We start from the raw sequence: 22,704 nt of genomic DNA on the forward strand, positions 1-22,704 counted from the left end.
GTGAAATACATGTAGAGTTGGTACAAAGATAAGAATTATTTGTAAACAACTAACTTCGATTGTGATGATAGAGATGAAGCGAGATATAACGTAATTATTGTGAGATGGCACTAAAGTGGAGTGTGTAATGAACATATATTTGCAAATTTTTTTAATTTTAATATATAAAAAACATATAATTGTAATAAATAAGTGAAGAATGTAAATTTACAAATATTTTACCAAAAATCTGTATATTTGCTAATTTCATTAAAATTAAATCAACCGAACATCCGAACCGAACCAAATCACTTGGAAACACATTTATTTTGTTATTTTTTCCAAAGTTAAAATTCGTTATTTACCTTCGAGGGCAAAGGATAACAAAAAGCTACAAACAATTATTCTCGTGACCATCGCCTTCCGTACAAACTCAACCAAAACAAACACAACATGAACAAAGAATAAACCAATAGCATCATCATCACCTATCCATCATTCACTCTCGTTTCCACTCCTTTCAACACAAACCTATACACACACCTATACACACAAACATAAATAAAGACCTATCTCGAATTGATAGATTTTGATGGTTCGAATCTTGCCGATGGCGTCGTCGACGATTCGTCCTTCTATCTCCGCCTTCAGATTCTCCGGCGCCACTCGTTTCGGTGTTCCCGTATCGTCTCCGCAACGACTCTGTTTCCGTAGCGGTAACGCACTTGAGACTCACGTTTTGTGTGTGTGTTTTTATGTGTAGTTATTGTTGATTTCGTTTATAGTTTGTTGAAGTTGTTGGATTAGGTGTAATTGAGTGATTTGATGTAATTGCGATGATGTGGAATGATTAGGTGTTGTTTGGAGATGTTGAGTGATAGTTTTGTTTACAGAATTCGCGGTTAGGTGGAATTGAAGTTAGGAGTTGTGTTTTTTGTTGAATTAATACGATTAGGTGTGAATGATTGGTTTGATGTAGTTAGTGTAGTGTTTAGCTGCTTTTAAGATACCTAGACTGATGCCATTGGTTATGTAATTCGCCTTTTAAAGGAATCGAAGTTTGATTTCTGTTTATTTGTTAGGTTAATACGATTAGGTGTGAGTGATTAATTTTATGCAGGTGCTCTGATTTTAATTTGGATTTGTGATTATGTAGACTTTTAGACCGACTCTGTTGTATAAGTAATTCGCCTATTGTTCACAATCTATTGTATATGTGCGATTCAGCTAGATTGTGAACTCGTGATTAGTGCTTATTAGTCGAAGTAATTTGATTAGGTATGAATGATTGATTTGATGTAGTGACGATGTGTACTGAGATGTTTTTTTTGACACGTAGACTGACAGCGGTGTAGATGTAATTTGCATTTCCATGGAATTGAAGTTATGATTTGTGTTCATTTGTTGAATTAGTATGATTAGGTGTGAGTGAATGCTTTGATGTAGGTGCGCTGATGCTAATTTAGATTTCTGTTTATGTAGACATTTAGCTGTTTTTTGTAGACATTTAAACCAACTCTGTTCTATACGTAATTCAACCTATTGATGGAATTCAGCTTATGTATAGAAACGATTCAGCTAGATTGTTTACACATGATTTGTGCTTATTTTTTTTTGATATAATTCAGTTAGGTATAAATGATTGATTGGATGTAGTTACGCTGATTCTAATTGAGTTTGTAGGCTTGTCATGTGGACATTTAGCTGTTTTTTGCGAGTACTTGGACTCGCAGTGTTGTATGCGTAAGTTGCCTTTAGACGGAATTCAGCTTTTACATATACACCTTGGCTTGGTTGCGGATGTATAATCTATGTTTATTAGCCGAATCTATTCATTCAGGAGTGAATGATCGAATTGATGTAGGTGCACTTATTTATTTGGGATTTGTAATTTTATAGACATGTTATTCAGACATTTAGCTGTGTTTTAGTAGACACTTATACTGTTTATGTTGTATACCTGATTCGCCTTTCTGGAATTAAGCTTGTATCATTACATTTAAGCTAGATTGTGATTTATGAGTATATAGTTTGTGTTTACTAGATGAAATTATTCAACTAGGTATAAATAAATAAATTGAGGTAATACACTGAGATCCCATTATAATATCGATTCATGACTGCATAGTGATGTCTAGGAAATGTAGTTTGAGTGGAAAATTAGGAAGTCTCATGTTCGTGTTTTTCAAAAGTCATACTCCCTCTGTTGCATTCAATTCTATACAGTTTTTTTTTCATTACTCGACACGCATTTTAAGATAAATATAAACTATACCTCCATTACTCATTTTTAAAATTTTCTTTTTTTTGTAATAGACTATAAATATTGAATTTTTGTATAGAAGAAATTTTTTTAAAATTATTTATGCAACTATACTTTAAAAGAGCGTTAAAATGCGTGCCGAGATCCCGTCCCCCAATGTACAGTTCTCAATGGGACAGAGGGAGTACTATTCTCTTATGGCATAATTCTGAGAAATACATGAATAATGGGGTCAATAGGGATAGCCGGATAGGATATTATAATGTATTTTGTTTGTTGTACTTTTCAAATTTACATCCATTTTAATCTAAATAGGAACTTTTTTTGTTTGTTGTGGTTCCCCACTTCATTTCTAGAGATGCTTCGTTGATGTTTATGTATATAGCATAGTAGTTGAAACAAGTATGATAATGAGTTTTGTACACTTCTGAGAATTTTTACAGTACTTTTTAAAAAGAAAACAAGACTCATGACACAATTTTATCATGACATGTGATGTGTTTGAATGTGTGTTTAGTGGTGCCACAGTCACAGCTTTTCAACCTGAAATCTTTCAAGCTTCTAAGAGGAGATAAGAAAAGCATTATAGTTACCAGTATGGGAAATGCTGCTCAAGCAAGCACCGCTTCTACTGAAGAAAATGTTCTACAGTGGGTCAAGCAGGACAAGCGAAGAATGCTCCATGTTGTTTATCGTGTTGGTGATATGGACCGGACAATAAAGTAATATTATTTGTCGTCATGGTCTGCTTTATGAGTATTGAAATTTACTCGAAAGTACTGTCTTGCATTTGGGTTGAACTCTAATTGTTGCTGCAGATTTTACACAGAGTGCCTGGGGATGAAGTTGTTGAGGAAACGTGACATACCTGAAGAGAGATATACAAATGCATTTCTTGGATATGGCCCAGAAGATTCTCACTTCGTCGTAGAACTCACTTACAGTAAGTGATTTCAAAATTTCTCTGTAATTTTTTTAAAGTTAACGCATTGTTAATATGGTTGATGCTTAAATCTTTTATCTTATTTTTGGATTACTTTTTTACTGTCTTTTATGCCCTTCATAATTTGTTATTTTATTAGATTATGGAGTTGATAAGTATGATATCGGATCTGGGTTTGGACACTTTGGCATAGCAGTTGATGATGTAAGCTCTCTGTCCGAGTATTTAATATTCGTATCATTCATTTGTTAAACAAATCTTATAGAATAGTTATATACTGTGTGAGAAGTTAAAAGAACTTTTTAATGCAAATTACCATTTGAAGTTGACTATTAATATTAATTCCAATCTTTTTTTCTTCGTATATGGTTCATGGTTACAAAGTTTTAGAAAGGAAAAAAAGTGTACATATTTTAATATGCATCAAGTGTGTGACTTCCTATGGTATATAACCTATGATGCTAAACATTCTTAACTATTTACACATGTTAATCTTGTGTGAGCAAACGTCCTACAAATTATCTCTCATAAGCAATGGCTTACTGGATGTGGAAGTCCAAGAATATCCAAGAATATATATGCAATGACCATAGTACACACTTTTCATTTAAATCTTGAATAGTTGACTACTTCACACTCAAGACACTATTTGGCAGCAATCTGCTGGTAGATAGCTACTTTTTTAAAGCTGTTTTTATTTGATTACCTTGTTGCTTTTTTCTACCATTACTGGATATGCGCGCACACTATTTGCTTGCTCTCATAGGCGACTATGATCAGGAATAATTTCAAGTATTTTTATAATTAATACACAGAGTATATCTATGTTACTCGGGCTCGGCTAGAAGTGTCTGACAGGGAAACGTGTCCAATTATCGCACTCGGCAAAATTTTAAAAAATATACATGCTTTTGCCTAAAATAAGTGTCCAAGTCCGAGTGTTGAGTTGTCCGACATGGGTACTTGATGGTGAATTGAAGAGTCCGAGTAACATAGGAGTATATATGATTTATTTATTAGATGACGGGATGGCCATAGAATATTTTATTTTTTTTGTTGAGGGCAAAACTTTTATATACAGTTTCTTGTTCTTTTCGTTAATATATCTTTGGGTTCGGACCACACAATATAATGAAATTGAGTCTTCCAGGTTGCCAAGACTGTGGAACTTGTAAAGGCTAAGGGTGGGACAGTGACTCGGGAACCTGGTCCTGTTAAAGGCGGAAAAACAGTTATTGCATTTATTGAAGATCCAGATGGTTACAAATTTGAGCTTTTAGAGAGGGGCCCTACGCCTGAGCCTTTATGTCAAGTAATGCTTCGTGTTGGAGATCTTGATCGAGCAATAAATTTTTATGAAAAGGTAATATTGCTTGTCCAATTTACTAATTTTTGTATACCTTGTCTTGTTCCTTCTTCCTATAATTACTTTATGATTATGAAATTAGTGGATAAAGATTCTCTATGAAGTTTTGAAATTTCTATCTTATCTGTTCACTTAGGCTTTTGGAATGGAGCTTCTTCGCAAGCGTGATAACGCTGAATACAAGGTAATTACATTGGCCTGTTTATAGTTGATATTAGCAGTTTCTTCTATGCCTTGCCATCCACCTATGAAATAAATCGGGAAATAAATATTACAGACACATGCTACATGCACAGTACTGCAATATCTTAAGTTTAATATAATCCAGTTTTCTTTCTTTCTTCTTGTTCTGCTTCTTAAGATTGTACTGTAACTTTTAATTTGAACTGGTTTCTCAAGGAAGGAGTTGGATCTATTCTCATTTATCAGATATATTGGTATTGTTGTTCTTGAACTTGTTCGGCTCTACTTGGATCTGATTTAATGGTGCACTGGTGGTAGTAGACATGCTTTGTCAGTTGGTACTGGGTAGTTTTCTCAAGGCTTTCATTGATGAGAACAAAAAAAATGCTTCTTGCTGCTGAGCTGTGAAAATTATAAATTCGTACTATTACTTGTAAACAGTTACAAGTTAATCATCTCAGATGTTTAGTTTATTAGCATAATGCGATGTGTTTAAGTTGTCCTTTATCTATTTGACTTCCCTTGCATAGGTAATTTTATAAGCAATGCGGAGTTCATGAAATAATTTTTATTTGCTGGTTTATTTATAAGGATTTGGAGGTCTGCTTGTGCAAGAAAGCTGTAGCTTTATATTTCTGGAATTTCCCGACAGATTCCTTGCAATTTTAGTTTAATTTTTGGTGAATGTTCCATGTTTTTATGCAGTTCTTGTGTTATGTCTTATGTTGTGTTATATTGGTAATAAATTGTCTTACATTGTAGATACTGAAGCAAGTTGCATTCATCTCTGCAGTTTTTTTCTCTAAAATTTGCTTTGCTACCTATTGTCATGTTTCATGAAATTAACTTGCGATATTTAGTTATGGGGTATGTGCATTGTTGAATATAACTACTTGAATTGAGGATTTTTCTCTGAACTTTTCTCCGGGTTAGGCAGTCTATGTTTTTGCACAGGCTAAACTACTGTCTTGTTTTCAGTATACAATTGCAATGATGGGCTATGGACCAGAAGACAAAAATGCCGTGCTAGAGTTGACATACAATTATGGAGTCACTGAATATGACAAAGGAAATGCGTATGCTCAGGTTGATTCTTTTTTCCTTCACTTATGTTGTAAGCTATAAGCTATAAGATACTTTATAAGCTGATCATTACTTTTACTATATATACAGATTGCAATAGGCACAGATGATGTCTATAAAACTGCTGAAGCAATTAAACTCTGTGGTGGGAAAATTACACGGGAACCTGGACCCTTACCTGGAATCAGCACAAAAATTACTGCATGCCTGGATCCTGATGGTTGGAAATCGGTATGTTTTTATCTGAGAACTTGTTTGACGCTAGTGTTTATAATTTTTTTATATGAATGAGATATTCGCTTCCTTTGGTAAAAAAGAGTTATTTTTTTGACCTTGGATCTTGATTACATCATCTGAGTCTCAAGATTACTTGCACCTCCTTTCCATATATCCAATTGAGCCTCAACATAAGTGTACACCTCCTTCCATATAATTATCTAGGACTTGGCATTATTTACAAAGTCAAGCATGCTTTTGCCTAGTACATGATCAGACTATCAGGCACAAGCTTTTAGATATTCTTGAACACTATTATTTAACTGAGACTCCCATAGTATTCGGCCACTTGATCAAATCAGGAAAAATTTCAAATCAGTTATATATCTAGATTCTAGACTATGAAGTAGAATTCTATATTCATTATAGAGGGCAGAGCCATGAAATGGTGTGGCCTACCAGCGGGCAGCTGCATACTTAACGCTCAGTTCGCCCCCTGGCTCCTCCTCGTCTTCTCTTTCCCGGAGTGCGGTGTAGCCGTGTAGCTGCTTGTAGGGTTTCTGCATAATAAATTAGGGCCTTTTAACGTATTTAGAAAGGTGTTAAACTTGTCTTTAGCCAGTTGAAATTTTATATGTACATGCTATCAGTTGAAGAGTAAAATGTAATACTGTATATCAATTGAGTACTTTATGTAATAAAATCTGTAGATATAACCTTTAATACAATAGCCGTAAGCTATATTGTTTAACTTTATAAAAATTGTAATTTGGTTTCAATCATCCTAGAAAAATTTTCTGCCTCCACCACTCGTTAATGGATGAATTAATTTATTCAAATTATCCTAATCTGATGATCCTGCCTTTTATACTGAAAATGTAGAATACTTGGTGAGAACAATTTGTGTTATTCGATCTTTTTAGTGCTAACTATGTGCTGATCACTCGTAATTTATTCACAATTTTGTAGGTTTTTGTTGACAATCTCGACTTTTTGAAGGAACTGGAATGACCTTAGAATCATTACATAATTCTCTTGTAACAATCGATCGTGTGGTCAGAGAGTAATGTAAAACTTTGTAAAGTTTTCGATAGTTTACAAGATCAAAGTGAACTGTTCTTTCAGGAAGTCCTGGCCGTAGAATGTATGATATCCTTTTTGCAGTTCAAGTTTTTAATATAATGAAAGCAGTAATAATTAGCATCTTGGTAATAGGCGAGTGGTGGCCAGATTTGTGCTGGCTAGAATTGCGAATGTTGATTCTTTTTTTTTTTGGATGACAGTATCTGCGGGCGGTAATGAATGAAAGGAATAATACAGGATAGATCATTATGCACTCTGTCCTCATGTTGGGACATTAATCCCAGTCGGTTCTCGCCTGTAGTGTAGTTGCTAGGATCTCCGTGGTGGTACCAAAATATGATCGATTATATTGTTTTATCCTTCAACAATTTCCCCCCCCCCCAATAAATAGTGTGTTTTTGGCTAAGTTCACAGTTTTTGCAGGACTATATTACAGTTGAGATGACTTCTGCTTAATATCATCCCCACTCTAATAGTAACTACATAAGATCCAAAAAATTAACAATAATGAAATTCAAGAAAAAACTATATTATATATTTTAGTACTTTTCTTAAACGGTTGTATCATAATACCAAATGTAAAACTTCTGCTTTATGCAGCTATTGCCATACAAGTGCCTTCTGAGAAATGACCTCAAAACACAAAATTTTAAATTTAAATGCATAGCTACAACTTACAAGTTTGTAACCCAAATCTATTACAGTTACCATTTTTAGAAACACACAAATTCCACAAATTCCACTTCAAGTCGGTGTTCTAAAAATCCCCGATTCAATCCGATTAATTCCCTACAAAGTATCCGACCGGTTCGAGTTTTGAAATCCGATTAATCTTTACGAATTTTACTTTATTGGAGTATATATAATTATTTATTAAAACTAAAATACTATATTAATTTAAATATGAATAATTATAGAAATTATGATATAATAAAGATATATTTGTTAATAAATAACTAATATAATTATAATAATATATTAAATATAACCTAATATTATAATACATCAGATTTTTACTCCAATTGATCCCCGATTTTCAATTAATTCCAAATCGGTAGTGCTACCGATCTTCCCCAATTCCGGATTTTTATAACACACTACTTCATGTCGATTCTGATAAATTCCAGTTAATTTCATAAAATCAATATTCATACAATATTTTTTTAGTATTTTTTCATTTTTTAAACATTAACCAAAGCCTAAAAAAAGAACCAACAGAAATTCAATAAATTGAATAAAATTGAGCCCTTTGCTATTCCCCTAAACCCTAACACGTCTCCTCTAAACCCCTCTCTTTCAAATTCCTAAAACTCTCACCAATTTTGAGAAGCTCCACTCATTCACACCAACAATGAACGACGTCGTTAAGCTAACACCCAAAGCTAAAAACTCAAACTCAAAGAAGAGAAAACGCAAAGAAGTAGCTCTCTTCGGCAACTACAAAAACTACTACGGCTATCGTGTACGTCTTTCACATCTCTATTCCCAATGTCGTTCAATAACTCGTATTTTTAATCTCGATAAATGAATAAAATTTTCCGGTCTTGAAAGTATTCAATTTATTATTGTTTATTGTAATAGTGAAGAAATTGGATTACAGATTGGTCAGGAGCTAGAGGAAGATCCGAGAGTGAAGGTGTTTAAGAAGGAGTGGTTTGAAGGAAAGGATTGTCTCGATATCGGATGTAATAGCGGCTTGATCACTATTAATATCGGTAATTACTCTCGTAAATATGTTTAATTGTGTGTATAGAATTCTGTTTTATGTTTAGGAATGGGGAAGTATGAGTTAATGGTTGTTAGTTTTCTGTTGGACAGTTGTAACTGCCTAACTGATAGCGGTGTATGGTTTTAGCAATTAACACGTAGTTAGTTCAAACTATTTGATTAAATGATTTGGAATTGGATAGCTGCGGTTTCTTTAATTGTATTTGTAGGACTCTGTTTAAAATTTCCGAGGGGGGAAGTGTGTGGTTAATTGTGGTAAGTTTTCTGTTAGACAGTTGTAACTGCCTAACTGACGGCGGTGTGTGAATTTAGTTATTAAAATGTAGTTTCAACTTTTTGGTTAAATGATTTGGAAATGGATAGCTGCGGTTTCTTAAGCTTTGTTACCTGGACTCTTTAAAGATCATAATTTTTTGTAATTTTGGGATACAGTGGAAGAATTTTTAACTCTGTCCAATTCCAAAACAGGAGTCGGGAATGTATGCTTGTTGTTTATCATTGAAGTGACTTGTGTATATGTATCTGTCTATGTGTGTTACAATTTTAAGAATAAAATATTCTACCATGCTTCTAATTGGTTTCAGACATAGTCTGTACTTTCATATGTATATTATTAATATTTGTTAATCTTATTGACCTTTACACTGTATTTGATTAGTGATAACGTGATGAAAATTTTTAACTCGTTTGTTTTGCTTTTTATCTGATAGAGAATATAGAAATTTGAGCTACATCACTATTTTTTGACTAAAAATAGGTCAGTTTGTAGCTATTGTTTCTTTGGAAATAATGAGTAAATTTTTTTTTTTTCAAAAATAATTTGCTAATGCTGATGTTATGAACTTAAATTGCAGTTTATCTTGTTGCCACCCCATTTGAATTTTGACCACCTCTCTTGATTACAGTTCTTTCATACCATTTTTCAGCTAGCTACATGCCTCCTTTGCGGTGTCTAAATTAAAGAGAATGAATATTTTTTGTGAACCTCTGTTAGTTTAGAATAAACACGCTTTTTTGAAATTACTTTTGTCATGGTGCTCTATGCAAACATTATAAGCTCTTTTTTCTTATTTGTTTTGCCTTCCAGCATGTTGAAGGTAGTACCATGTTGATATTTCCATTTTGCAATACATTGGTGCTATATAATGTCATGCATTAGGTATGCTCTAGAAGCATATATCTTTTCTGATTATATAGCTGATAGTATATCCTATGCCTATGCTACTTTATTATTTCTCAACTGCATGTTTAACTGTTTTAACACAAAAACATACTTGGAAAACTCAAACTGTAAGTATTTGCAGAATGTTTCATATTAATACTAACATAGTTAATATCTCATCTGCAGCAAAAAAGTTTTGTTGCCGAAGCATCCTTGGAGTTGATATCGATACTGGTAAGTTCTCTAAATACGAAATGATAATGTCTTTGTTCTCTGGGACAAGAGTCTGTGTTGAATGTCACACGTGTTTGTTTACTTACTGCTTTCCTTTTTAAGTTTTGTTTTTGTTATTTAGACTACACCATTACAACATCAAAACTCTATGCAACAATGTAACTTAATTCTATAGCCCACACATATAATGTTGAAAAGAGCTACTTTTAGGCTATTGGTTAAGTATATAATTAATAACAAATAATTACGGTTTTTTTATCATGCAGATCGAATTGAGGAAGCAAAATGGAATCTTAGGAGGAATATGAGGGAAAGCACTGGTAAGCTACCAGCAAAAGCTTCCCGTTTAAAAGATGCTAAGGCTGTGGAAGTTTCTGATAACAGTGTTGCTGAGTCCCCAACTGAACGGAAAGGCGAAGATTGTGAAGGCCCATCTCCATGTAATCTGTCAGAACGAGTGTTTTTCCAAAGAGAAAATTTTGTGCAGAGTCGAATTTCTGATGATAAACGATATCACACAATTATGTGGTAAGTTTGTTCTTTATTTAAATCCACTTCATTTAAAATATGTTTATTGCAAGTTGCAGCATTAGTTAGTACTTAGTAGTCGGCAGTCCTATAGGTAAGGGAGATGGTCATGTCACTGTACGTTCAAATTTAAAATTAAGATGGCTGTTGTTTGAACTTTGACAGAGGGAAGAGTGTCAGCGAGTGTACAATACCAGCTGTAAACAGCTTGCTACTTGGTTCATTTACCGCAATATGCTATGTATAATATTAGGCAGACAGAACAGAATTATAAGAATAGTAAAGTAGATAGCTAAACACTTTGAATTTTAGCTAGGTTTGGTCTCCTGATCCTCTAATTGTGGCCTACTTTCTAATATCATACCAACTTTACAAAAGATTGTGTTGATAATTATAGAATTCAACGGTCACCTCTAAATCACTTCTTATTATTTATGACTTCCCTGCTTCTTGCAAAAACTAAACCATGAACACAAAGTTCTCGATGCATCTAGCTTGTATTGAGCCTACCACTCTCTAGCCTTCTCTTGCAGCCAATTACAACCTAAAGATTGTATGAAAGGTTTACAACTCAAAAGCTATAAACTGAAAATTTAACTTAATTGTTAGCAAGGCTGTCGGTTTTTTTTTTCTGTTGTAAAAACTAAATCACTAGACCATACAAAATAGCAATGCATATTTGTACATGGAAATTAATAAAATTACACTGGGTTTAAGATTTAAAGGTGTGGAGAGACAGGAGTGTAGCTTTTTTGTGCTTGTCAGTACAATAGAGAAATGGTTTAAGGCTGTTGGTAATTTGGTATAATATCATTATTCTATTTTGTTGACACTGTTGACTGAGGGTAAAGTTGAAAGTAATTAAAAATGTACTGTTATTAATGAATAATTTCTGGAGCTTTTGGAATATTGGGAAGGAGATTATCGGAGCATTAGAATTATATTCTCAACACACAGAATTCTTTTGGAAAGAAATTTAGGAGTAACGGAGTAAGTCTTTTATATCTTTCTTATTTCTTATGTTTGTTTTCTAATTTGAAATTAGTATAAAAAAGTTCAAACCTAAGATCTCTGTTACCTGGACTTCTCACCTCAATTATGCCCTCATACCCATGTTGACCAAACATTACACCTGTGTGGGAACTAGATCTGAGTCGGATCCTTAATCGGACACCTAAACTTCAAGCAAATTAAGTTCAAAATGATTTATAAGGCCTCACTACAACGTGTTTATAGGGAGGGATTTCAATAGATTACTATTTCCATGTCATCCTTTTGATTAATGCTAGAAGTTTGACACAAACAATTATGTAGTATAATTTTTGTTTTATTGGTAGAAAATACTAATATCCAAATGTAAATATATAATGAGGTGGTATAATTTTACTTTTGTGAAGGTTAAATGCCGAACCCCGCACCTGTGTCCAATTTTTTCAGAACTAAGAGTCTGATACTTTGTTCCACACCCGTGTCCGAAACCTGTATCCAAGTCCAAGTAACATAGCCAATGATGGCCATTACAACTTATCATGTGAAAACTAATATGCCATAGATACCATTTGGTATCAGATTAATTATGCAATTTTTTTTGTATTTTTGTTGTCGTGTATGATTGAAGATTTAAAGTAATAGTATTTCTGGATTTGTTGGTAATTAGATATGTACCCTACTTGTCTGCAGTTTGAGCGTGACAAAATGGATCCATTTGAACTGGGGTGATGAAGGGTTGATAAATTTATTTACAAAAATTTGGAAGCTACTTCAACCGGTATGTTTAGTTCGTCTTTAGTTTTACCTATTAAAGGGTATTATGTTTTGTGAAGGATTCTTCCTACTGAAATCCCTTTTCCACAAATAATTTACCAATATACGGTATGTTTGTTAATTAAGTATCCCTTCCTGATCTCTGTTTAATCCAATTATATGAGCAGGGTGGCATGCTAATTTTGGAACCACAACCATGGGACTCATATTCAAAAAACCGTAAAGTATCCGAGGTACAAGTTCTAGTTGTTTGGCTTACTTAAAAAAATATCTGTCTCCTAATTTTGTTTTTATCGATCTTAAGAAGTCCTTTTTTTAACATGGTTATTATGTCTGATAGTTCAAGTTATGTCTTTGATAAAGTATAACTTATAAGTCCTTTTTTAACACGGTTATTATATGTTTCATAGTTCAAGTTATGTGTTTGATAAGGTATAGTAACTTATAAGTTACTCCCTCCGTCCCCCTCAATTCTTGGGGCTCGGCACGCACTTTAATGCTCTTATTAAATGTAGTTGCATAACTTTTTTTTAATTTTTTTTCTTTTAAATATAAATATAATGTTCAAATTTTTATATAAAAAAAGAAAATTTTAAAAATAAATTACGGAAGTATACTTTATAGTTGTCTTAAAATGCGTGTCAAGCATGTGAAAAACACTGTAAAGAAGGGGGACGGAGGGAGTATCAGAATTAAACCACGCCCAAGTACTAGAAGATTCATATAGGGTGATTAAATTTTGATGCGCATGACTTCAAACCTATGATTGAATGTATTTCTATTATATTTAGTTCATTTACATGAAAATAGAAATACCTAGAGAGAGTAAATTTTCCAAAATGGAATAGGTACTGATGTCCATATATTTAATTAAAGGACCAAGTATTTAAAAAATGAGTACCAAATTATTGATAGTGTAGGGATTATAATTCTTGCAAACATCTCTTCTATATGTTTGCCAACATGTAAACAGTAGTTAGACATTTGTACCACAAGCCCATTATGTGCAGTTGCTATGGCTCTTTTATTTTACCGCTAGTCTTTCTTACCACGAGGAATTCATGTTTTCTGTTTTCTCAGACTGCAAGGAATAATTATAGCACTATAGAAATCTTTCCTGAAAGTTTTCAGGATATCCTTTTGGACAAGGTATGCACCATCTCTTCCATGTATGAGTATTAGATAGAAATGTCAATAATAGAGAATTTATATCTTTAACATCTTTTTGATGTCTTCACTCTATCGCAGATCGGTTTCAGGTTAGTGGAAGATATCAGTTGCCATTTGTCTGGTAGCAAAACTGGATTTAAAAGACCAATTTTGGCATTCTGGAAATGAATTGCATAAAATGCTCTGTTCTGGCGGGTATTTTTGTAGTATTGTGAATGTAAAGTACTTTTACGATACATTAAAGCTGATCAGAGCTTCATATTTCTTTATGCAATTCTCGCCTCTCTTCTTCATGGTCGGATGTATAAACTCTTTAAATTACTACACTCTTCCCGTCTCCTATTGATGGCTAGCAAAATTAGAACCGTGTTCATCAAATCTAGTACAAATCAGCATTAACAGAAATCTTGAGCACAAGAGGTATATTGTTCACAAGAGGTAATCTATCATTATTACGCACATGTAACTACCAAGTAGATTTTGAGCAGGAGGCTATTTGTTAGTTGGTTGGCCTTAAAAGATGGAGGTTAATCTTAATTTAGAATCTTGAAAGACTCCAACCCATAACACCATGGCTAAAAATAGCCTGATGAAAAAGTATAAAACCAAACTTAATCACCCAAAAAAATCCAAGGGCCAAGTAAACAAGGGGGAATATCTCCAATGGCTCCCTTGTTGAAGCCCCTTCTCCTCTTTCCTCTTTTACTTGTTTCATCGGTGGTTGCTGAAAACACATCTGATCATACGGTGCACAAATCTGTGTCGTATAAGCTAGGAGAAGGAAGGGCATTATTTGGGTTTTTCCATCCGATATTTCCATTTTTTGGGAATGCACCTGCAACAGAAAACCCCGGGGAAGATGAAAGGTCGAATTTCAAGACGAAATGGAACGGACAATGGAGGGTGACAGTTGAAAATGTCGGTGTGTCTGCAATGCAACTGCAGCTCATGCCGAATAATAAGGTGGTTTGGTTTGATACAACAGCTCTTGGAGATTCAGCTCGAAAGTTGACTCCTGAAGGAAACTGCCCCATCAATTTCGAGAAGGGTTATCCAGATTGTTTTGCTCATGCCCTTGCGTATGATGCTGATTCTGATGAAACCAAAGCCTTAGATGTATGTCCAATCTCGATCCTTTTTACATATGTTGTTCCTATTAGTTTACTAGTTCTCGTAAAACCTCAAAGTACTAGAATTGGACTTACCAGGATCATATCGTATTATTAACACTTCCCATGAAAAGTAACCCAATAAAAAACCTTACATATATACACATTTTCATGCTGGAAATCATAGGTTTATTATGTTCAAGCAAATTAATTTCTTTTAACATACATGACACCTGCAGATAAAATCCGATCCATGGTGCTCAACTGGAAGTCTCTCAGCTGAAGGCAGCCTAATCGCGGTTGGAGGTTATTTCAAAGGGAGAAGAGCCGTCAGAATCCACAAGCCATGCGATGACTGCAACTTTGATGAGAAACCTGACCTTCTCGGCTCTGATAGATGGTATATATCATAATTTATTATGTTGTTCTGTACACACAACCCTTCATGAAACGAGTAAGGGCCTAAAGCTAACCCTGATTTATGTGTTAATATATAGGTATGCTTCTCAACACATTTTGGAAGATGGCAGACTTGTCATTGTTGGAGGTCGAAAATCATTCTCATATGAAATTATTCCACCAGATACTCTAAACTTTCCTGTCAAACAGTTTGATTTCCCATTTCTCCAGGAAACGACTGATCCGGTTGAGAACAATCTTTACCCTTTCCTATACCTAACTCCAGATGGAAACCTCTTCCTTTTTGCCAATGACCGTGCAATCATTTTCAACCCTGACACAGCGGAGATCATCCGTGAATTTCCTAGGTTACCAGGAGGTGCTAGAAACTACCCTGCTTCTGGAATGTCAGCACTTCTCCCCATAAAACTCGATGCTCAAGATCCACTAAATGTGAATGTAGAGGTCTTGATCTGTGGAGGAAATACAAAGGATGCCTTCGCTCACGTTGATAAGGTCCAAAAGCCTAAACCGAAAGGTGTCTATATTCCTGCATTACAAGATTGTGGTCGAATGAGTATAACAGCAGATGAACCAAAATGGGAAATTGAAATGATGAAATCACCTCGAATTATGGGTGACATGTTGATTCTTCCCACCGGAGATCTTATATTGCTTAACGGTGCCAAGAAAGGAACTGCTGGATGGTGGAATGCTGATCAACCTAATTTGACACCCGAGCTTTACATGCCAAATAAGGAAAATGGACACAGATTCAAGAACTTGAAGGCTACGACAATTCCAAGAATGTATCATTCTTCATCAGCTGTTTTGCCTAATGGAGAAGTTTTGGTTGCTGGAAGTAACGAAAATAACAGATATGTTTTTCCTGGAGATGGCGAAAGGTTTATAACTGAACTAAGAGTCGAGAAGTTTACACCTCCTTACTTGGATCCAAAACTCAATCAACACAAGCCTATAATCAACGAAGAAATAACACCTAAGAAGCTAAGATACGGACAGAAATTCACAATGCCATTCCGCTTCAATGCTGATTCTGATGCTAATTCTGATTTACGTGACACAGACTTGAAGGTTACCATGCTGTCACCACCTTTCACTACTCATGGGTATTCTCAGCAACAGAGAATGCTTGTGTTGGGGACAGTGCAGGTTACTAACACTGCCATCACGGTGGCAGCACCCGAAAATGGCAGGATTGCTCCACCGGGGTATTATATGCTCTTCCTAGTTCATCGCGGTGTACCTAGTAGGGGAGTTTGGGTTCAAATGAAGTCGAATGGGTTTTAGGGCTTTCTTCTTGGTGATGTATTCTCTTGGCTAACATTTTGTAGCACCACCATGTAACTTTAAAGAGGAATGAAGGATAAATTTGCTGCTATCATAGCTAAATATATTGTTTCTACTTTTTTAAAATGGTACCTCAATTTGTTTTGAACTAGTAAAACATGAAAGGAAATTCGAACAATTAAGTTGCAATGTTCTGAAAAATTGCCGTTTAAGATACACTACAAGAAAATTCAATTTTATCAAGGGAAAATTCTGTTGGCATATCAAGGAAATCTGTTGGTAAAACAGTTTGCCAACAGAATTATCATGGATACATTTCGTTGGAGTTAATGTCGTTGGGAAGTCACTGCCAACATAATATTTTTTTGTTATTAAATTTACCAACGAAATATTAACAAACTAATAACGGATCTTTCATTTCACAGCTAACCATAAAAACACCAACTTCCGAACAGATTATTTGGTTGCTAAAGCTAATAACACTTTACTAACGAACGTTTCTGTTGTTAATTTTAGTCACAAAGTGCCAACAGAAATTGCATACTGGTAATTTTTTGTAGCGACCCGATAATTGCCAATATTTTTATTTTTGTAGGCATGCAAATTTTTTCAAATCATAATAGAACAAAAGATCAAGTCCCATAAATAAATTTATATAAGATCTAATTTTATAAACAAAATTCATTATGCAAAGCAAAATTCAAAATCATGAAAATGAGACAAAGTTGTTTCTGTTCTTCAAAAATCCTTAGAGTAAATTCACATCCAAATCGGAAAATCTAATAGCCAACTAAACTGAATTACATTACAATTTCATTTCAACCGTAATCCATATTTTACTTATGTCTACAAGATCTTCCCCAAAGCATCATAATCAACATTATAATTAACTACTAATTTTGGTGACTATTGACAGAATTTGGGGACTGATGATTTAGGGAAGTAGCTTCCATTATGGCTAGTTGATTTTTGAGAGCTTTCACCCGGTCTTTCATTCTTCTAATTCTCGTTGTCGCTCATTAGAAAATGATGAAGTGCTAGGAAGAACTATATCTTCAAAAAAACTGCACCTAGCACCAATGCATTAAACCGTATCAATAATTTTAATACTAATGCAAATGTCAATTAATCATAATTGAATAAATTTCAAAAGGCTATATAATGGACTTGTCTTGTACGAGAAAAAAATGCACAAGTTCTACATAAATAACTAGATGCATATTTTGAATAGCGAAACTAAATCAATATATAATGAATACTGCATATTTATGGTATCCAGTGACGTGTGAATATATGATCTCTGTTTTGATTATATATGTTTATTGACGTGTGAATATATGATCTCTGTTTTGATTATATATGTTTATCTTAGGTTAGCCTGTAAAGGATATCAGTGTGTACATTTCCCATTTCTATATAAGTGGGTGAACAATTAAATTGTATGCCTGAGCACTCGCGTATAGAGATATTATTGTTACATCTGGTTCATTAACAATTTCATAGCCACTACATTTCTTCTTACTCACAAACAGAGCAAAGCCATTACCAATTCGTTGGTATATTTGAGATTTCTTGTAGTGATAGGTGCCAAGATTTATTACAAATTATCAAACAAACGGTCAAAATTAGGTCCTAACGGTTGGAAAAGTGCTAGAAAAATAATTGTTAGGACAAATGTTGTAAAAATAACGGTTGGACTAATGTACCTTTTCATACTCAAGTTATGAAAAATTTAATTTTTGACGCATAACGGTACAACTTGGAGGTAAATGTCTTTTTTGTCCATCCAATTTATACCGGTAACAGTAAAAAGAGTTAACTGGTACGAAATCTTATACATTGGGGGGTTAAAAGGTACGTATAATTTTAAGGGTCAAAATTTCATTTAGCCTTTGTAAGAATTAATCGTTTAAACCGGAGATTTCTTGAACCATGGCTAGAACATTGCTATAACATTGGAAAACAGTTTACAGCTACGGCTCTGATTTCAGTAGGCAATTTGAGCAACAATGTGTTTATGTGACATTTATAGTTCATATATATAGAGATCAAAATATAGCTAGCCAGCTGAACGGTGGAACACTACTAAAGAGGTACCTGCACGTCTCCAGTAATGAGTCCCTCTAATTGGAACCTTTGGTTTCTAATTAATCATATAATTGTAGCTGGCTACGTATATCTTCTTCTTTAGGGTTTAGTGTAATGCACGTTATAATTTTTCATTACAGACTAAAGAAACCGCGTCTTTAAGTGGACTTCAGTGTTCTTAATCATTGTAGCAAGTTAGTAACATTTATCAATTACCAATATAGTTTAATTAATTGTACAAACACAAATACACAGAAACGTAGCTGAATCCTCGAATCGTTCCAAAACTGTTCTCAAAACAAAATGGGGTCTTATTAATTGGGAGTTGCTCTTCATTGAGTCGGCATATTATTGGCTATTCTGTTATAATCGATGTGCACTCTTCGTGTATACATCTGAGTCCAAAAGAAAAACACGCGTCATTTGAAAATATTTTTTGAAATCGATTTTTTAGTTACGTAGCAGTGCTAAAAGGACAACTCACATAAATAAAATATTGTTTCTCAAAGTCAAAATATTAAAAAAAACATAGAAGATTGAAGGCATCAGAAGCTATATAAACGAGTTCATTACTAGCTTAATTGGAACAAACCATTCAACTAGAACTGATTATTTTGATAATCCACTCAAAGATATGGCAACTTTACAGGCTTTGGCTATTGCCCTTTTCATTTCATCGGTAGCATTTCATCAATGTGTAGTCGATGCTCAATTCTACGAGGGCATGTACATTAACTGGGGTGCTCACCATTCTTCGATTCTCGGGAACGGTGAAGAATTAGAGCTCGTCCTAGATCAAACTTCAGGTTCTGGTGTTCAGTCATATCAAGCATTCCTATTCGGAAGCACTGAAATGCTAATCAAGTTGGTTCCAGGAAATTCAGCTGGAACTGTGACAGCATATTATGTAAGTGCTCAGTGCTTCGAAAGACGGATTATAATCAAGTATCACACATTACTGGCTCGCTAATTTATATTTGACATATTTTTTGAATGTTCAGCTATCGTCTTCTGGAGATAAGCACGACGAGATTGATTTTGAGTTCTTGGGAAATTCTTCGGGGCAACCTTACGTTGTTCATACAAATGTATTTACACAAGGAATCGGAAACAAAGAGCAGCAATTCTACTTGTGGTTCGACCCAACTGCAGATTTTCATAATTACACTATACATTGGAACCCAACTGAAATTGTGTAAGTTCAATTTTAGTTCCTCAAGATCGGTATCATCTTGAAATGGTTTTAGCGTCACATAACAAACACTTTCAAATATAATTTTTGTTAGGCACAATTTTTTTTTTCTCGCTTGGGGCCTTGAATATCTCAGAGCCCTGCACTTTGTAATTGCTCGCTGAACTCTTTCCTTGTAATTCAGATGGTACATAGATAGCATCCCCATCCGCGTCTTCAGAAACTATGAAAATGAGGGAATTGCCTATCCGAACAAACAAGGAATGGTAGTGTACTCCAGTTTGTGGAATGCTGATAACTGGGCAACGAGAGGCGGTCTAGTGAAGATAGATTGGAACAGTGGTCCTTTTGTAGCAAGATACCGCAACTTTAAGGCAAAGTCTTGCTCTTGGGAAGGAGAACAAAGCATTTCCCATTGTGCTGCCTCTTTACCGGAACACTGGTGGACTTCGTACCTGTACAAGGAGCTGAGTTATGGGAAGCAGGGTCAGATGAAGTGGGTGAGGGATAATTACATGATCTATGATTACTGCAAAGATACGAATCGATTTAATGGACAGATGGCTGCTGAATGTAGCAAGGCACAATACTAGTGAAGGACGTGTATGGATTGAGACTCAATTTTTTCAAGATTTTGGACCAGCCTTTGTTTTTGTTTTTGTTTGTGTGAGAGTTTAAACTAATGAATTTCTTTCTCCTTCCCAACGAAAAGTTTCGGACTTACTACGTACGTTCCCAAATTAAACGTTTGATTTGAATATCCATCTTTATCGTCGGATAACACCAATAACAGTAACAAGAAACTTAGTTGCATTTAGTACACCTTAATTTATAGCAATTACAGCCTTACTTTATTTTCATTGTTAGTGGCAGTTAGAGTATAATCCATAGAGACTAAAAAATCACACAAGAAACTCCATTCTTTTCTAAGGCATAATCTTCCAACTTCACCTAACTTAGTGGCAGTTAGAACATAACCTATAGAAAGTAGCATGTTACTCATATCAGTGTCTGTGTGTGGAGCTAGTGTGTTATTTTCAGGCAATTTAAAGCACTTTTCTATTGTATCACAGTTAACATAGTGTTCAGTACCTTTGAGAGTGAAGGTAATAGTTTTGTCTCTTGAATAGTCCAGATTTCCTCGACAACTTCACAGTAGACGGTTGAGGACTCAAACATGGCATAGCTCAATTTACAGTTCAGTATGAAGTCCATCATCTTGTGATAATCTTCAGAAGCCGAAATTTGCTTGTTCACCAGAGCCACAAAGTTGTTCTTTTCATACACGAACCCAGTTGAGGACATAATCTTGACTACTGGAGCCATTTCTGTGATTGAGATTAGTTGCAGAGAGAGAGGTTGTGCTTTGGAGAAGAAGAGAGTTAGAGAAATTGCTTGAGAAAGATAAAAGTAAAGAATATAAATGAAATTAGCTTTTATACCTACTCAGAAATAAAACTGTAAAAAATTATAAAGTAAAATAAAGCAACCAATCAAATTAGCCCAAAATAGCCGTTTAAAATGAAAGAAAACTGTCAAAATTCTAAGATTATCCGTTGAAATATACATAAAGGCTGTAAGTAAATTCAACGGATGATAATAAAATTACCCAGAGTAATAATTGATATTTCGACGGATAATATAATTCAATGGATATTCATTTTCAACGGATAATGAACATCTGTCGAGATACAAATTTTGACTTAGTCAAAATTTTGTCCAAAAAAGAAAATATCAACTTTTACTCTGGCTGCATTTCAATTTGCTTAGACATGAAAATAGATTAGGAGTAATTAAGCATACCTAACTCACTTACCAACCTAGTGAAGGTGGACTCATCAAGTGGTTTGGTAAAGATTTCTGCAAGTTATTTTTTACTTGGAACAAAATGAAGTTCCACAGTATCATTCATAACATGCTCTCTGATGAAGTGGTACTTGATGTCAATGTGCTTGGTCCTTGAATGTTGTATTGGATTCTCAGTAATGGAAATAGCACTTGTGTTATCTCAGAAAATAGGAATCCTATTCACTTGTAGACCATAGTCCAACAATTGAATTTCATCCATAAAATCTGTGCACAACAACTACCAGCAACAATATATTCAGCTTCAACTGTAGAAGTAGAAACCGAATTTTGCTTTTTACTGAACCAGGATACTAGCTTGTTTCCTAGAAATTGACAGGTTCCTGTTGTACTTTTTCTATAAATTTTACAACCTACATAATCTGCATCTGAATAACCAGTTAGATCAAAGCCGTAATCTTTAGGGTACCAAATGCCAAGTTTTGGTGTTCCCTTGAGATATCTGAAAATTCTCTTAATAGCTATTAAATGAGATTCTCTAGGATTAGCCTGAAATCTAGCACAAAGACAAGTAGCAAATATTATATCTGGCCTACTAGCTATTAAATATAAAAGTGATCCAACCATGCCTCTATAGCTTGAAATATCCACAGACTTTTCAGTAGTGTTTAATTTAAGTATAGTTGCAGTGACCATGGGAGTTTTTGCAGATGTGCAATCCATTAGATCAAACTTCTTTAAAAGATCATAGATATATCTTGTTTGACTAATGAATATTCCATCACTAACGTGCTTAACTAGTAAACCAAGAAAGTAAGTTAGTTTTCCCATCATGCTCATTTCATATTTACTTTGCATCAATTTGGCACTTTTTGTAAAGTTTTTCATCTGTAGAGCCAAATATAATATCATCTACATAGATTTGAACAAATATACTAGAGCCATTAACATTTCTAAAGAATAAGGCTTTGTCAACAGTACCTCTAGTGAAGTGATTTTCTAAGAGAAACTTTGACAAAGTATCATAACAGGCTCTAGGTGCTTGCTTCAGTTCATAAAGTGCTTTCAAAAGATTGTAGACATATTCTGGAAAATTT

The 22,704-nt window shown here is 34.3% G+C and overlaps 4 protein-coding genes across 4 annotated transcripts; all 4 read left to right on the forward strand.

The window, feature by feature from the left end:
* Positions 1–384: 384 nt before the first annotated feature.
* Positions 385–7,238, forward strand: LOC141677799 (putative lactoylglutathione lyase, chloroplastic). The gene is made up of 9 exons (XM_074483869.1): positions 385–695; positions 2,760–2,964; positions 3,061–3,185; positions 3,325–3,389; positions 4,336–4,548; positions 4,688–4,735; positions 5,713–5,820; positions 5,908–6,048; positions 7,003–7,238. Exons 1-9 carry the CDS (start codon positions 572–574, stop codon positions 7,042–7,044), a joined length of 1,071 nt encoding a protein of 356 aa, XP_074339970.1. The 5' UTR covers positions 385–571; the 3' UTR covers positions 7,045–7,238.
* Positions 7,239–8,209: 971 nt separating this feature from the next.
* Positions 8,210–13,995, forward strand: LOC141677800 (putative RNA methyltransferase At5g51130). Its single transcript, XM_074483870.1, has 8 exons — positions 8,210–8,578; positions 8,717–8,831; positions 10,193–10,240; positions 10,507–10,768; positions 12,449–12,536; positions 12,700–12,765; positions 13,613–13,681; positions 13,781–13,995. Exons 1-8 carry the CDS (start codon positions 8,468–8,470, stop codon positions 13,868–13,870), a joined length of 849 nt encoding a protein of 282 aa, XP_074339971.1. The 5' UTR covers positions 8,210–8,467; the 3' UTR covers positions 13,871–13,995.
* Positions 13,996–14,317: 322 nt separating this feature from the next.
* Positions 14,318–16,613, forward strand: LOC141677798 (putative aldehyde oxidase Art an 7). Its single transcript, XM_074483868.1, has 3 exons — positions 14,318–14,818; positions 15,051–15,211; positions 15,309–16,613. Exons 1-3 carry the CDS (start codon positions 14,366–14,368, stop codon positions 16,519–16,521), a joined length of 1,827 nt encoding a protein of 608 aa, XP_074339969.1. The 5' UTR covers positions 14,318–14,365; the 3' UTR covers positions 16,522–16,613.
* A 2,608-nt stretch (positions 16,614–19,221) lies between these two features.
* LOC141677801 (putative xyloglucan endotransglucosylase/hydrolase protein 26) lies at positions 19,222–20,439 on the forward strand. Its single transcript, XM_074483871.1, has 3 exons — positions 19,222–19,516; positions 19,611–19,804; positions 19,986–20,439. The coding sequence occupies exons 1-3, from the start codon at positions 19,244–19,246 to the stop codon at positions 20,392–20,394; spliced, it is 876 nt and encodes a 291-aa protein (XP_074339972.1). The 5' UTR covers positions 19,222–19,243; the 3' UTR covers positions 20,395–20,439.
* Positions 20,440–22,704: the final 2,265 nt, after the last annotated feature.

Source organism: Apium graveolens, chromosome 8, assembly GCF_009905375.1.
Source record: "Apium graveolens cultivar Ventura chromosome 8, ASM990537v1, whole genome shotgun sequence".
Lineage (NCBI taxonomy): Eukaryota > Viridiplantae > Streptophyta > Magnoliopsida > Apiales > Apiaceae > Apium > Apium graveolens.

Excerpts from the sequence above, each read along its gene's own strand:
- LOC141677799 (XM_074483869.1), top strand. The coding sequence starts at position 572 with ATGGTTCGAATCTTGCCGATGGCGTCGTCGACGATTCGTCCTTCTATC. Across the intron at positions 4,736-5,712 it reads GTGATAACGCTGAATACAAG|TATACAATTGCAATGATGGG; the intron begins GTAATTACATTG and ends TCTTGTTTTCAG. Across the intron at positions 6,049-7,002 it reads ATCCTGATGGTTGGAAATCG|GTTTTTGTTGACAATCTCGA; the intron begins GTATGTTTTTAT and ends ACAATTTTGTAG.
- LOC141677800 (XM_074483870.1), top strand. The coding sequence starts at position 8,468 with ATGAACGACGTCGTTAAGCTAACACCCAAAGCTAAAAACTCAAACTCA. Across the intron at positions 10,769-12,448 it reads CGATATCACACAATTATGTG|TTTGAGCGTGACAAAATGGA; the intron begins GTAAGTTTGTTC and ends ACTTGTCTGCAG. Across the intron at positions 13,682-13,780 it reads AGGATATCCTTTTGGACAAG|ATCGGTTTCAGGTTAGTGGA; the intron begins GTATGCACCATC and ends ACTCTATCGCAG.
- LOC141677798 (XM_074483868.1), top strand. The coding sequence starts at position 14,366 with ATGGCTCCCTTGTTGAAGCCCCTTCTCCTCTTTCCTCTTTTACTTGTT. Across the intron at positions 14,819-15,050 it reads ATGAAACCAAAGCCTTAGAT|ATAAAATCCGATCCATGGTG; the intron begins GTATGTCCAATC and ends TGACACCTGCAG. Across the intron at positions 15,212-15,308 it reads CTTCTCGGCTCTGATAGATG|GTATGCTTCTCAACACATTT; the intron begins GTATATATCATA and ends GTTAATATATAG.
- LOC141677801 (XM_074483871.1), top strand. The coding sequence starts at position 19,244 with ATGGCAACTTTACAGGCTTTGGCTATTGCCCTTTTCATTTCATCGGTA. Across the intron at positions 19,517-19,610 it reads GAACTGTGACAGCATATTAT|CTATCGTCTTCTGGAGATAA; the intron begins GTAAGTGCTCAG and ends TTGAATGTTCAG. Across the intron at positions 19,805-19,985 it reads TGGAACCCAACTGAAATTGT|ATGGTACATAGATAGCATCC; the intron begins GTAAGTTCAATT and ends CTTGTAATTCAG.